Raw genomic sequence first — 12,376 nt, 5'->3', positions numbered from 1 at the left:
AGAGAAATATCAGGCTGGCCAAAATAGGTTGGAAGGAACTGAAGATGATCTTTAAGATCCCTTCCAACCCAAGCCGTTCTATGATCCTGTGATTCTGTGTTCTCCCTGTGTTTCATGGGAGAAAAGATGGTTAATACCAAAGGAAATAAACACATGGTTGGTTGGCTGTAATTCCACTGCTGGGTTGTTTTCAGCTTGCACTACAGTACTGATCTCTCCAAATCCTTCCCCTCACTCTGCTTGTGAGAGCTGCAGCAGGAAAACACACTCAAATAAAGACAAAGTGCATAAGGGTGAGCCAGGCTTCTCCTACCTGGAACTGAATTTGGGATTTGGTTGTGCCAACCTGGATCCAGCCTCAGATGTCTGAAAAAGCAGAGGAAGCTCCTGTGCCTGCCTGGGCACCCTGAGGTGAAGCTGTACCACCCCAGGGGCTACTGTTTGTCTCTGAGAGGGAGGGAGGGAGGGATGGATGGAGCCATCCTGCAGGATGAGCCAGGAGCTGGGTCACCTTGGGGTTCAGTGCATGTGCTGGCAAACAGCAGCCCCAAGCCCCATTACTAGCACTTCCCATGTTCTCCCTCAGCCCTGTGGGATCTTTCTGACAGGGGATATTTAAGGCAGTGTAGCTATTCATTAAGAGGGGTTCTAGATAATGTGGCAATGCAAAAAATTGTAACAGCACATTTAATTAACTATTTCCACTTCAGTTTTGCTCTTGCACTGTCTTCACTGTGGATTCCATACTGCTGCCCTGGCTTAGTTTAGCCAAGGCATAGCACACCTGTGTTCCTGTAGGAAGTGGTGGGCTCTTTCTTGCTGAGCCAGGTGGGATGGCTGCAATTCCCACCTTCCTTGCCTGTATCTCTAAATACTCAAAGCCGTGGTCAGGCATCACTTATGGCTGCTGATTACTGCTTCTTAAAATTCATCTGTGTCCGCAAGTCATTTAAAAAGCATTTTCCACATCTGTCCCTGGGTGTCCCAGCCCATCAAACTAAACCACCAATCTGGTTTTCCACAGCTGTCAATTTTGCTGCTCTCATTTCCACTCGATTGCAGGGAGGAAAGCAACAACTGCACAGTGTCCAGTTTTCCATTCTTTGTCTCCCAGCGAGCTGTCAGAAGCTGGCGTGGCTCGCAGAGCCTCCTGTGTTTGAAGTTCTCCACTTTTTTTTTTCTTTCTGGCACTTCAAATGCTGCCGGGGCCCCCCGAGGTTGAGCACCAAGTCAGTCAGACAGAGGGGTCAGAGCAGGGTGAGCGATGCTATCGCTGAGCACAACTGTCAGCACCAGCCCCGAGTTACAGCCGGGCTGCGCAGGGGAGCCTCGGGAGCTGCTGCTGCTGCTGATCCACCTGGGCAGCTCCTGCTGGGGCTCTTTGGGGGCAGGGCTACCTCAGGACAGGGGCACAAATGGGAGCTGTCCCCAGAGGAGAGCACCTGACAGCTCCTAGTTGGAGCCAAAGCCCGTTGATGCTGCTGGAAGGATTCGCGGTGCTTTGGGGATGCTGCTGGAAGGATTCGTGATGCTCTGGGGGTTGTTGCAGCCCCACCTGCACAGCACTTGTAGGAAGAAGGATGATATTTAATTCTTGGATACATCACCTAATCCCATTTTCATACCCAAACCACTTCTGGATGCTTTCACACCAGAGAGCAAAGTGTTTCTTCTCCTTTCCCCTTCTCTATTCCCAGCACCCACATGTGGTCACTTGGAGGAGGAGGAATAGAGAAGTGACTTTTTCTATGGCAGACTGTGACATTTGCTTCCATTCTCTCTGCCCAGTCTGTGAATAAATGGCATCTTTGTTTTCCTTTTCTTGAGAGGATCAATGTATCATCCTTGTGTTGTGCCTTGTAGATTTGAGTAGGAGGCACCAGGCAGCCTTTGACATCCCCAGGAAATCTGCTCAGGCAGGAGGAATTTGGGGTGGCACCAGTGTGGAACCAACTGCACTGGACAAGGCAGGCCCTGGAGTTCCTCTTTGGTACCTGGGAAGAATTTCTTTACAAGACTTTCATATCACTGCAAAAGGAAATAAGGGTCCATTCATTATTTTTGTTTTTGTATTGGTGAAATTTCATCATAATTATTCCAACATGAATCACCTTCAAAAAAGCATGCTGGAGCAGCTGCTTGTGGTTTCTGTCTTGCTGATCAAACACCATGTAAGGAGAAGGTGTCTTAGAAATTTATCACACAACAAAATCTTGGTAGAATGGGAATGACTGTGCTGGTGGCTGCACATACATTGATGGATTGTCTGCTCCCAAATGCTTAAATCTTGTTAAAATAATAATATGAATGGATTGCTCAGCATAACAATAGATACAACACTGTACAGGTTGTACAGTAGATGCAACACTAATCCGGTTTACAGATAAACATTTGGCAATAAAGAGTTTTTAAGCTAAAAGGATGGGCTCTACAAGGGGCATATTTTAAGTTTTATCCTACTTTGTAATTACAAAGACCCTCATTGGCAACTATATATGTGTTGAATTAGCTAAACAGTTAATTGATGAAGTTCAGGCTTTAAAAAGAATGTCTGTAAATGGATACAATTCATCTGCAGTGTCCAGTAACACCAGTGAAGTCAGTGAAATTACAGCAGGATTGAATTTGAGTCCTTCTGTCTTTGCTTATCAGCAATGCAACTTGCCCAGACATTTTATGGGGAAACGTTTGCCTGAGGCTGTTTACACTGGCTATGCTTAAGATTTGGAAAGGGAGGGGGGAAACAAAAAAGGAGCAGCTGTAGGAAGAAATCACAAAAATACTTTTGTGTAATGTTCTGCCTCCTTTTTCTCTCTCCTGTAATAACAGGGCAGCACTCTGAGGAAGCGGAAGATGTACGAAGAGTTCCTGAGCAAGGTCTCCATTTTGGGTCAGTTGCCCTTTGGAACTTGGCTGTTGGTTTCTCTGTTGTTCACGTTGGCAGGATGAGTTTTGATCTTTGAGGGCACGGTGAAAGGAGCAGTGCTCAGGCAGAAGGTCTCACACTGTGCTGTTTCTGAAGGAGTGAAAGTGTGAAGGGCCCTTTTTGTTTTTGTCGTTCTTTCCTGTGCACTGCCCCTGTGTTTGCAGCACTAAAGGTGGAGCAGGCACACACTGGTACTTTCAGTAGCTGCTGCTGAGTAAAGATCATGTGGATAGAGCAGAAAGCAGTGCAGAGATATGAATTTGTCATAAAGTCCAGTTACATCCTACCAGGGAACAGGTGAGAAGCTTTTTCCTGCAAGAATACAGTGTTTGTGTGCATGAAACAAACCAACATTACAAATCAAACTGGACTGATCTTTTTTTTTCTGTGCATTTTACAGCCCCTGTCTCACATTCTTAAAACATCTGTTTAGCTTCTTGTCCTTGGATTTTGTTTCCCTTTGATTAATGTGATAGCCACGAAATTTGGACATGTTCTTGATGGCCTTCAGTAGGAAAAACAACAAACCCATAATGCCTGACCAATCAATCACCATTAGGAGAACAAAAGCCTCTAATAAGGAGGACAGTGTTAGACAGTACAATGAGTTGTTGATTCTGTAGGAGAAACATCATGTTTTTGCTGGGGCTGTTTGGAAAAAAACAGCTCAGGATTTATTTGCTATATAATTGAAGTATTTCTATTTCTGCTTAAAATTTTTCTGGTTTTTTTTTGTTTATGACATTCACCTACCATTCAAGCTGAGGTACCTGAAATATGAGAGTGTCTCAGTGAGAGTATACTTGAACTTCTGAGAGCTGCTATCCATGAGATTTTCAATTATATTTGTATGCTTAAAGTGAGGCCAAGTATGTTCTTGCTTATTAATGAAATTTTCATAATTTAAAATCCTTCTTTTATGCTTAATTTAAATCTTCCTAAATTAAGAGCACAAATTATACCAAATTACGATGAGTATTTAAAGAAAAAAAGAATCTGTGCACCTGCACTAATGAGGAGCAATTACAACAATGAGACATCTCAAAACAATTTCAGAGTAGAAAGGTTATTCAGAGATGTGCTTCCTTAAACACATTCCTTCATTGTGGTTTGCATTGTAATTAGAGCCTAATTTGTAGTGTGGCTTTTGAATCTTGGTTCAAAAAAAGAGGAAGAACTTTAAGATTTGAACTTTTTTTAAGTACAGAAAAGCAGTGAACAAAATAACACATCATTGCAGGAACATGGAAATTTAGGTGAAATGTGTAAGGATCTCTTTGACATGTCTAAAAAGTGGATGACACCTGCAAAGCAGAAAGATATTTTAGAAATCTCAAAACAGCACTGAAAAGTCAACTTCACTTTATCCCTTGCTGTGGTCAGAACTCAGTGATTTCCTGGTGGAGAAACCTCTACCTGCTTCTTATGTTTCTTTTTTCCAAGGTCTGTCCAGTGTCTGGAATTAGCTGTATAATTGCAAGAGTCACTTTTTTTTTTTTTTTAATCTAAGGATTTTTTTAGATTATCAATAGTTGCTTATGAAAGAAATGATATTTTTAAATTTTTCTTCTGGAGTTTAATTAAATATAAAGTCATGAATTGATATGTACAATTTAGGCATTGATGTGGTCTAATTTATCTGATACTTCAACTCTGCAGCTAAAACTTGTAGAATATTCTATATAATGATCTGTTTGCAAGATTTATTAACCAATGTATTGGTAGTGGTACAGTTCCCTTAGACAAAAGAGAGACACTTCGTGACTGGAGCTAGAATTAGCTCTGAATTTTTCATAAAGCCAACTGAAGAAGAAGTTTCAAGAGGCTCTTTCTTTTCTTTTTTGTTAATTACTGAGTTCTTAAAAAAAAAAAAAGAAAAGAAAAAGTCTTCTCTAGTCTGTATGAAAGAGTTTTATGCTTATTTTTAATCAAACAGAGCAGTTTTTGAATGGTGCATTGACAATATGGGCTTGGTCTTTGACGTTAGTTCTTCTGCAGCAAAGGTCACAAACACACCAGGAAAGTGCTTTAGGTGGGGAAAATGTTAGAAACAATTAATTTCCCAAGCAGCAACAAGAAAGTGGCATAAAAACATGAAGCTGTGTCAGTCAACCCCAAATTACCTTTGGTGCTTTGAGCACTTTGGTCTGGTTTTGTTACCAGGCTCAGGGTGTACTTTTGAGCTCAGCCAAAAGTCATTTTAACTTTAAGGAACTTCCTTTCACCCTCACACAATCCTTCTAAGCAATATTTTGAAAAAAAATTGGGAAACCAGAGTCTGATGGAATGGCACACATCTAATCCTGGTGTCAGAAACTGTATCTTGACATACATTAGTTCAATAATTCATAGTAAGTAGGAATCAGCAGAGCTCTGGGACATGAATTTCAGCCCAGCTTTTTGAGGCAGTGAAGGTTAAATCATCGTATTATCTGTTGCTTTTAATAACTCTTAAACCTGTAATTTTTCAGTCAAATCTGATCAAAGTACAAAAGTTCAAGTACAACTCACTCTCTTGAATTCTCATGCAAATGTGTGTTGGAGAGAGACCCAGGTGGCACCTCCTCCCTGAGGGCAGGACAGGTGGAATCCATCCCTCAGCCAAGGCAGGGGAGGGCACAGGGACCCTGAGCAGCCCTGGATTTAAGATTTGGATGTGCAGGCTGTCCCTTTCATGTTGGGGATCTGGGGCAGGTGCAGGTGGGTGGTGAGGACCCCTATCACAGTCTGCTTTTGCTCTGTTAACCCTAAACCAGACCCATCGTTTTTAATTACAGAATTTTTTAAAGTTTTATAACATTTCTCCTTTAAGAGGGGGGGATGAAAAGGAAAAGGCTTTGCAGGTCATCATGCTGGCAAATGAAGAAGAGGTGCCATTTCAAAATCCATAAACCTGGATGCCTCTGGCCTCCTGCTGCTGGTGCCACCAGGGTCTGGCCATTGGCTGTGGTGGTCTCAGCCATCCTTGAGATGGACACTGCATCACCCACCCCAGAAATGGGAGCAGCTCAATGAAAACACTGCAGGACTTGTCCTGACACCTGGTGAGGGCATCTGGGGTGCTCCCATATCTCCAGGCACCTCCTCAGCTGCTCCAGGCCCTGGCAGTGCCAGGACAGCCCGGATCAGATCTCAGCAGTGAGGAACCAGAGCCAACTTCCCCTGTCCAACTCTTCAGATTGCTATCTGGGTGATTACTGATGGCTAAGACACAATGAATAAATACATTCATGTTTCCCAACTGCAGGTTCGTGCAAAGTGCCTGGATGAAAGAAATGTTTCTTTTATAACAGAACCAGGCACGGCAGAGCTGTCAGTTTAGATATGAATCTTCAGCCAAAGTTGGAGTGTTTTTATAATATAGCTTTATGATCTTCAATATTTTAGAGTCCCTGGACAAATGGGAGAGGCTGACAGTGGCTGATGCACTGGAACCTGTCCAGTTTGAAGATGGAGAAAAAATTGTTGTGCAGGGAGAGCCTGGTGATGACTTCTTCATTATTACAGAGGTAAGATTGGCAACCTGATAAGCTCTGTCATTTCCTGGTAAAGATCAAGGCTTTGTATTAAAGACATTTGGGTTCAGTTCAATCTCTTACTTCAGCATAAATCTAACTCAGTTTAAACCAGGAGACCTACTCAAAATTCAAATGAATTCAGAGACCAGTTCCATGGAATTGTCTTAAGTGGGACAATCTTTTTTCCAGTAAACCGAAAATGCAGAATAATTTTGAGATGTGTGTGGTGCCTTTACTGTTTGAAGGGTTGTTTACTGTGGGAGACTTTTCTAATTCCAAATTTCTGATACTTCAGCTGGGCTGGTCAGCCACAGAGTGCATTGATCGTTGTTCCCAAAGGGGCTTACAGGGAATATCACAAATGGACATCTGAAAACTGGAGCAGGAGACCTGATCAGAAAAAGGATAATTTGTTCTTTGTTTTGCCCTAAACTCATTCCTAATGACTGAGCCATCTTTTTGTTTACTCTGACACAGGCAGACAGATCTGTCAGGCAGCTGGAAATGCTGACATCTTTTTGGGAGATTATCTGACACTTCAGTTCCACCATCTCACTTCTGCAAACAGATGCTGGCGGGGTTTCCCCCCTCTCTGACATAAATATTTGGATCCCTGGTATCTCACACAAGCACCAAGGCACTGTGATACAAAAAGCTATAAAGAGGAATTAGAGGCACTCAGACTGAATAACAGGAGAGCATTTAGGATGTGATTGTCTATGGATTGTGAGTGTTCCTGTGCAAATATACAGAGCAGAAATAGCCAACATAATAAAGTAAACCAAGCAAATAACCAACATATGGCTGTGGTGACAGCTCCAGTGCACACACCTGGCAGGTGTTACATGACCAGCAGTGAGTTCCACTGGTGGCACAGGAATTGGGAGGGAACTGGAACCCCTCAGAGTGGGAGAAGGTAGGTCAGAAGGATCAGAAGCTGGTCATGGTGCAGCCTTGGGATCCAGCTGTATGCACACAGAATGCAGCCCAGGCTTTGCTTTGCTTGCTCTTTATCTGTGGATTTTTGAATAGGTGCATCTATACAAAGCAGCCAGAATTTGGTTCATAATCAATATCTGACATTTAAAATTCCATCCTTCCTTCCTCTTGAGTGTTGGGAATATGTATTTTATTTATGAACATAGTTTTTCTACAATGCTCACAAAATTGTCAGTGCAAGTAACTGCATCTGTCTATCATACAGGGAGACAATTCAGGAACTTTAAATAAGTGACAAGCAGTGTCCCTTCAAAACAACAATGTTAGAATAAATGACACTAGATATTAAATAGGGAATCTTTTTTCATTAAGAAGATGTTTAGTATAGGAGAAAAATTTAGGAAACAGAAGTTTTTCAGAAATATGGAGTTTTTATTGCTCCTAGTCTTTCTGAATGTGCTGTTATTCCTTGCAGCAGCAGGAGACTAGGAAAATTTAATTTTCTTAGCCATTGAATCCCATGTGGAAAATTGGCAGCTTGCTTAAGAGTTACCAAGAGCCTTTATTTTCCCTCTCTTGCTGAAACAGCTGTTAAGTCTTGAATGGGTAGAAAAGCATTAACACTGCATTCTGTAGAAAGTACCTGCTCAGCTCACCCTTCCACTGCAAATCTGACTTAGTTTCTTACTTTGGAAATTGCCTATATTTTTTACTTTAAAGAATGAACATCCAATTTCAACTATTTCTTGTGCTGCAGCCTGTTCACACAGAGTTTAAGCTTCGCATTTTAAACGTGATTTTTACAGGAGTTCACATCTTTGATTTTAAGCTTTTCTGTAGGAAAAATTACTGCAAGTCACCAGGAACACATTATTCTACAACCTGCTTGAAAGTAGTTTTGGCTGGCTTGTTGTCACAATATGTTGAAAAGCCATTAGCTTCTTTCATATGCTTTTTGATGTTTGTGGTCTTCTAATCCAAACCACTAGAAATGCAGCCAAGTTGTTTGGCTGCTGTGTATGCAGAAAACCATTTCATATATCACTAAAATGCAGCCTCCTTTGGAGCACAGCGTGTCCAGTACTACAAAGCTAACTTGGCCACATGATTTTTGGACAAGGTACTCATTTACCTTTTTTATTTACTCATTTTACATTCCATGCAGCCCCAGTTGTGTCCTGGGCTGCTTCAAAAGCAGTGTGGCAGAAAGTCAGGGGAGGGGATGCTGCTGCTCTGCTCTGCTCTCTGTGTCCAGCTCTGGGGTCCCCTCCCTGAGATGATCAGAGGGATGGAGCCCCTGTCCTGGGAGGACAGGCAGAGAGGATTGGGATTGCTCAGCCTGCAGAGGAGAAGGCTCCAGGGTAACCTAACTGTGCCCTTCCAGCACCTGAAGGGAGCCTGCAGGAAAGATGGAGAGAATATTTGTGAGAGCCTGGAGTGACAGGACAGGGGAATGGCTTCAAAAGAAAAGGAGCAGCTTTAGATTAGATATCAGGAAGAAATTCTTCCCTGTGAGGGTGGTGAGGCCCTGGCACAGGTTGCCCAGAGAAACTGAGGCTGCCCATCCCTGGAGGTGTTCAAGGCCAGGTTGGATGGGGTTTGGAGCAAGCTGAACTACTGGAAGGTGTCCCTGCCCATGGCAGAAGGTGGAACACAATGATCTTTAAGGTCCCTTCCAAACCAAACCATTCTATGATTTATCATAACCATGATCATTCATATCATGCCTTAGACAAACCAGTTATCACTTTATAAAGCTTTGGTGCATCCCAGATACTGGTTCCAAGTGGAATCTTGTGAATCCTACCATAAAAGCTTCTCGAAGCACCTAGGACTCACATATGGATTTAAAATTGTTGAACTTCATGAATTAGTCATTAATTTCTGGTCAGCCTGCCCTGCTGCCTTGCTCTGTGCCATCCCTGTGGGATATTGTAAGGACATTGGTCCTGCCCAAGGACACAGCCTGTGAGTGGATTGGCACCTTCAGGATTTGCAGACTGAAGAGAAACCACTGAAACCTTTTGAAAGGGAGACTGATAGCCCCAGTGACGATCAGAACAGCAATTCCTGCTTTAAACCAGGAATATCATCCTAGTTAGTGTGGATAAGTCGAGTTAGTCTCCCCCTTCTATCAAGCAACACATTCACATTTTCTCTCCATTTCTTACTATAACCTTTTTGTTATGGCTTTCTGTCCACCTTCCTACCTCCAGTGTTGCACAGTTTATTTGGGGTGCAGGTTATTTGAGGTGCAGGCTGTGAGCATGGAAATGCTACAGTGCCTCTTGGAAAGAGAAGCTGCAGCAGGAGCTCAGCCAAATTATTATAATAACAGAAAATGTGAACAGGGAAGAATCACAGGAAACCAGAGCTTTTTAAGTTCACTGTTCACAAAGCTGTTTATGGTTCATTTTTTGCTAAAAAATCTAATGAGAAAAGTGTACACCCTGAGATTCCAGGACAGCTACAGTTTTTCTGCCATCCTAAATCTTCACAGGCACCAGGAAGATGTTTGCTTCCAGTAGTTTGGGTTCTTTTCTGTTTAAATATCAAGCAGCCTTCAAAAAGATTTAGTTCTAATATTTAAAGGTTGTGGGTTTTTTTCCCAGAGATAGAATTATTGTGATGTTTATACCAGATTCCTTAATGTGAAGATAGGATCAGAAGTTAATGTCTGCTTACAAAAGCAAAGTAACAACTTCTGTGAGATTGATTTACTGCACTTGAAATAGTAATTAAAAATAAAAAAACAAAATAAAAGAAGCAGCCCTGCAGTTTCTGTATTTTCAGATATTTCTATGTCTTACTTTCCCACTATGGTTTTCACACAACAAACTCGGGCTTTCCCAGACCAGACAGATGTGGAATGTATCTGCTGGATTCCAAGGTCATGGAATTATCCCATATGAGATTCCTGGCAGAGAGGTGAAAAACTTTAAGCACCATGAAACAATTGTTGCCATAAAGAATTATATTTTGGCAAGCGTAAATCATAACAGATGTACGGTTTCTAACAAATAAATTTGCAGTTGTGTCGTGCCCTGCCACACTGTGTACCCAGCAGTGGGGAGGATTTATTCATCTGACTTCAGATAACGCAAATATTTTTAGCCAGCATTTTAAAGTGGTGGATGCAAAGGCATGTGAGCTTTGTGGAGTTAAAAGCCCCTTTAAATGAAATGCCAGTTGAACAGGGGCTGGTTTTATTCCCAACTTGTGCTTTGCCACAGACTCCAGCTCAAACAGTAGTTCAAACCAGTGTAGTAGTGCTCTGAAACTGGAAAGAAAAGAGGTTTTTGCTGTTGTCTAGGTTACTGGGAAAGGTAGCGACAATAGCATTAAAAATAGCGGTTCTGATCATGTACCACACTCTTAAGTTCAGCTTCCAGCTTGGCTGGGTGGCACAGTACCTCGAAGTCTGTGAGACAGCTGCCAAAAACGCCATTCCATAAATCACCAAAGGGAGCTGCAGCCTGCTGGGGTTTCCAGCTGCCAGCCCTGCCCTGTGCCATCCCTGGCATGGCTTGTCACGAGCCAGCGCCGTGTCCGGCGCACCCAGCCTGTCACGGGACTCACCCCCTGTGCCCAGGGACCCTCTGAGTCTCAGCTGCACTCTCAGAGCTTGCTGAGCTGCTGCCATATGGCCCTGATACTCATAAAGTTTGACATGGTTCAAGAAAAATGTGTGCACAGGCACACAAATGTGCGCAGGTGGAGGAGGAGAGAACAGCAAAAGGTTTCTGACAGGGCCAGGGTGAGCCTGAAGAGCACAGCTTGTGGCTGCCCTTTAAGTGTACAGCCTGTCATCTGCTCCCAGGACAGGTTGGTTTAAAAAGAAAGCGTAGAAATAAATCTGCATGAGAAGTAAAACATTTGCAATTAATAGCTGGTTGAGCTGCCCAGCAATCGCATGCAGCAGTCTAAAAATAAAAGACCTAAAAATAGAAGATAATTCACAGGAGACAATTCAAGGAGAAATGGACCCATGGTATCAAGGAGTTTGGCACTGGATTTTTGTTTTTAGCTTTAAAACCCAGTATATTTAATTGCAGATTTGTGCTAAGTTACAGAGGGTACTTCTCTCCAACTCCTTTGTGAAAAGCACTTATAAAAATCTGGGATTTATATTCTTCCTTATTATCCTGCTGGTTAGAGAGGAGGCATGGTCAGGACATCTGATTTTCAGACCCACCTGTCCAGTCTGTGGGCAAAACATTGCCCTCCCTGTTTCCCCATCAGTGGGAACAATCCTAATGACACTTCTTAAAGGTGAGGAAAAGCTTAATGGGGAAAGGCATAAATATCTGTCACTACTGAAACCAGGCAATGGGAATAGCAGAATCGACAAATAAAAGAAAAAAAAAAAACTTTTAGTGTAGAGGGCTGCCTTATTGAAATAAATGAGTGAAATTAATTGGTAATGATCATTTTTCCAGCACTATCCTTGGCTGATCCCATTGGAAACAGCCCAGTAGCCCTCGGTGGGGGCTGTTCCTTCCGTGCTGCTGTTGACATTTCAAGTCAGGGCCACAAACTGGCTCCGGTCTGGGCAGGATCCGCTGTGAGTTCTTGATGAGAGTGTACTTGAGATAGTGTCCTGTAGGTGAAATCAGTGTTTCCAGCCCTGCTGACACTCCTGGCACGCTCTGGAGCGTCTCTGCACAGATGCAGTTCAAAGCCTGTAGGTGGAACAGTGTTTGTAAACTCTTCCTGCCATGGTAACCTCGGAAGGGCACCTGGTCCTACACAGAATTGGGCCTTTCTGTAGGAAAACTCGACTCGAGTCTTAAATTACACAACGAGCATCTGAAGATTTATGATTTAAAAGCTCCTTAAGAAGGAAAAGAAAAAAAAAAAGAAAAAAGAAAAATAATAGCCCAATTGTTTCCTGCCCTAAATCGTTGCTCTTTGACATTCTAACCTAAGAGAGACCCCTTTGGCACCTACCCCTGCGACAGGCAGGGGAACTACAAAGTAAACTCCTTCCATA

At 42.7% G+C, this 12,376-nt stretch overlaps 1 protein-coding gene across 2 annotated transcripts in view; it reads left to right on the top strand.

The window, feature by feature from the left end:
- Positions 1–12,376, top strand: part of PRKAR1B (protein kinase cAMP-dependent type I regulatory subunit beta) — a 94,330-nt gene that overhangs the window by 68,360 nt on the left and 13,594 nt on the right. For both annotated transcript variants that reach the window (XM_064726124.1, XM_064726123.1), the window contains exons 8-9: positions 2,830–2,890; positions 6,314–6,435. In XM_064726124.1, the coding sequence (XP_064582194.1) occupies positions 2,830–2,890; positions 6,314–6,435 (183 nt within the window). The remainder of the gene's footprint in view (positions 1–2,829; positions 2,891–6,313; positions 6,436–12,376) is intronic.

The sequence above is a fragment of the Zonotrichia leucophrys genome, chromosome 14, assembly GCF_028769735.1.
Source record: "Zonotrichia leucophrys gambelii isolate GWCS_2022_RI chromosome 14, RI_Zleu_2.0, whole genome shotgun sequence".
Lineage (NCBI taxonomy): Eukaryota > Metazoa > Chordata > Aves > Passeriformes > Passerellidae > Zonotrichia > Zonotrichia leucophrys.
The sequence above is the reverse complement of the archived record's forward strand: the minus strand, read 5'-3'. Positions and strand labels throughout refer to the sequence as shown.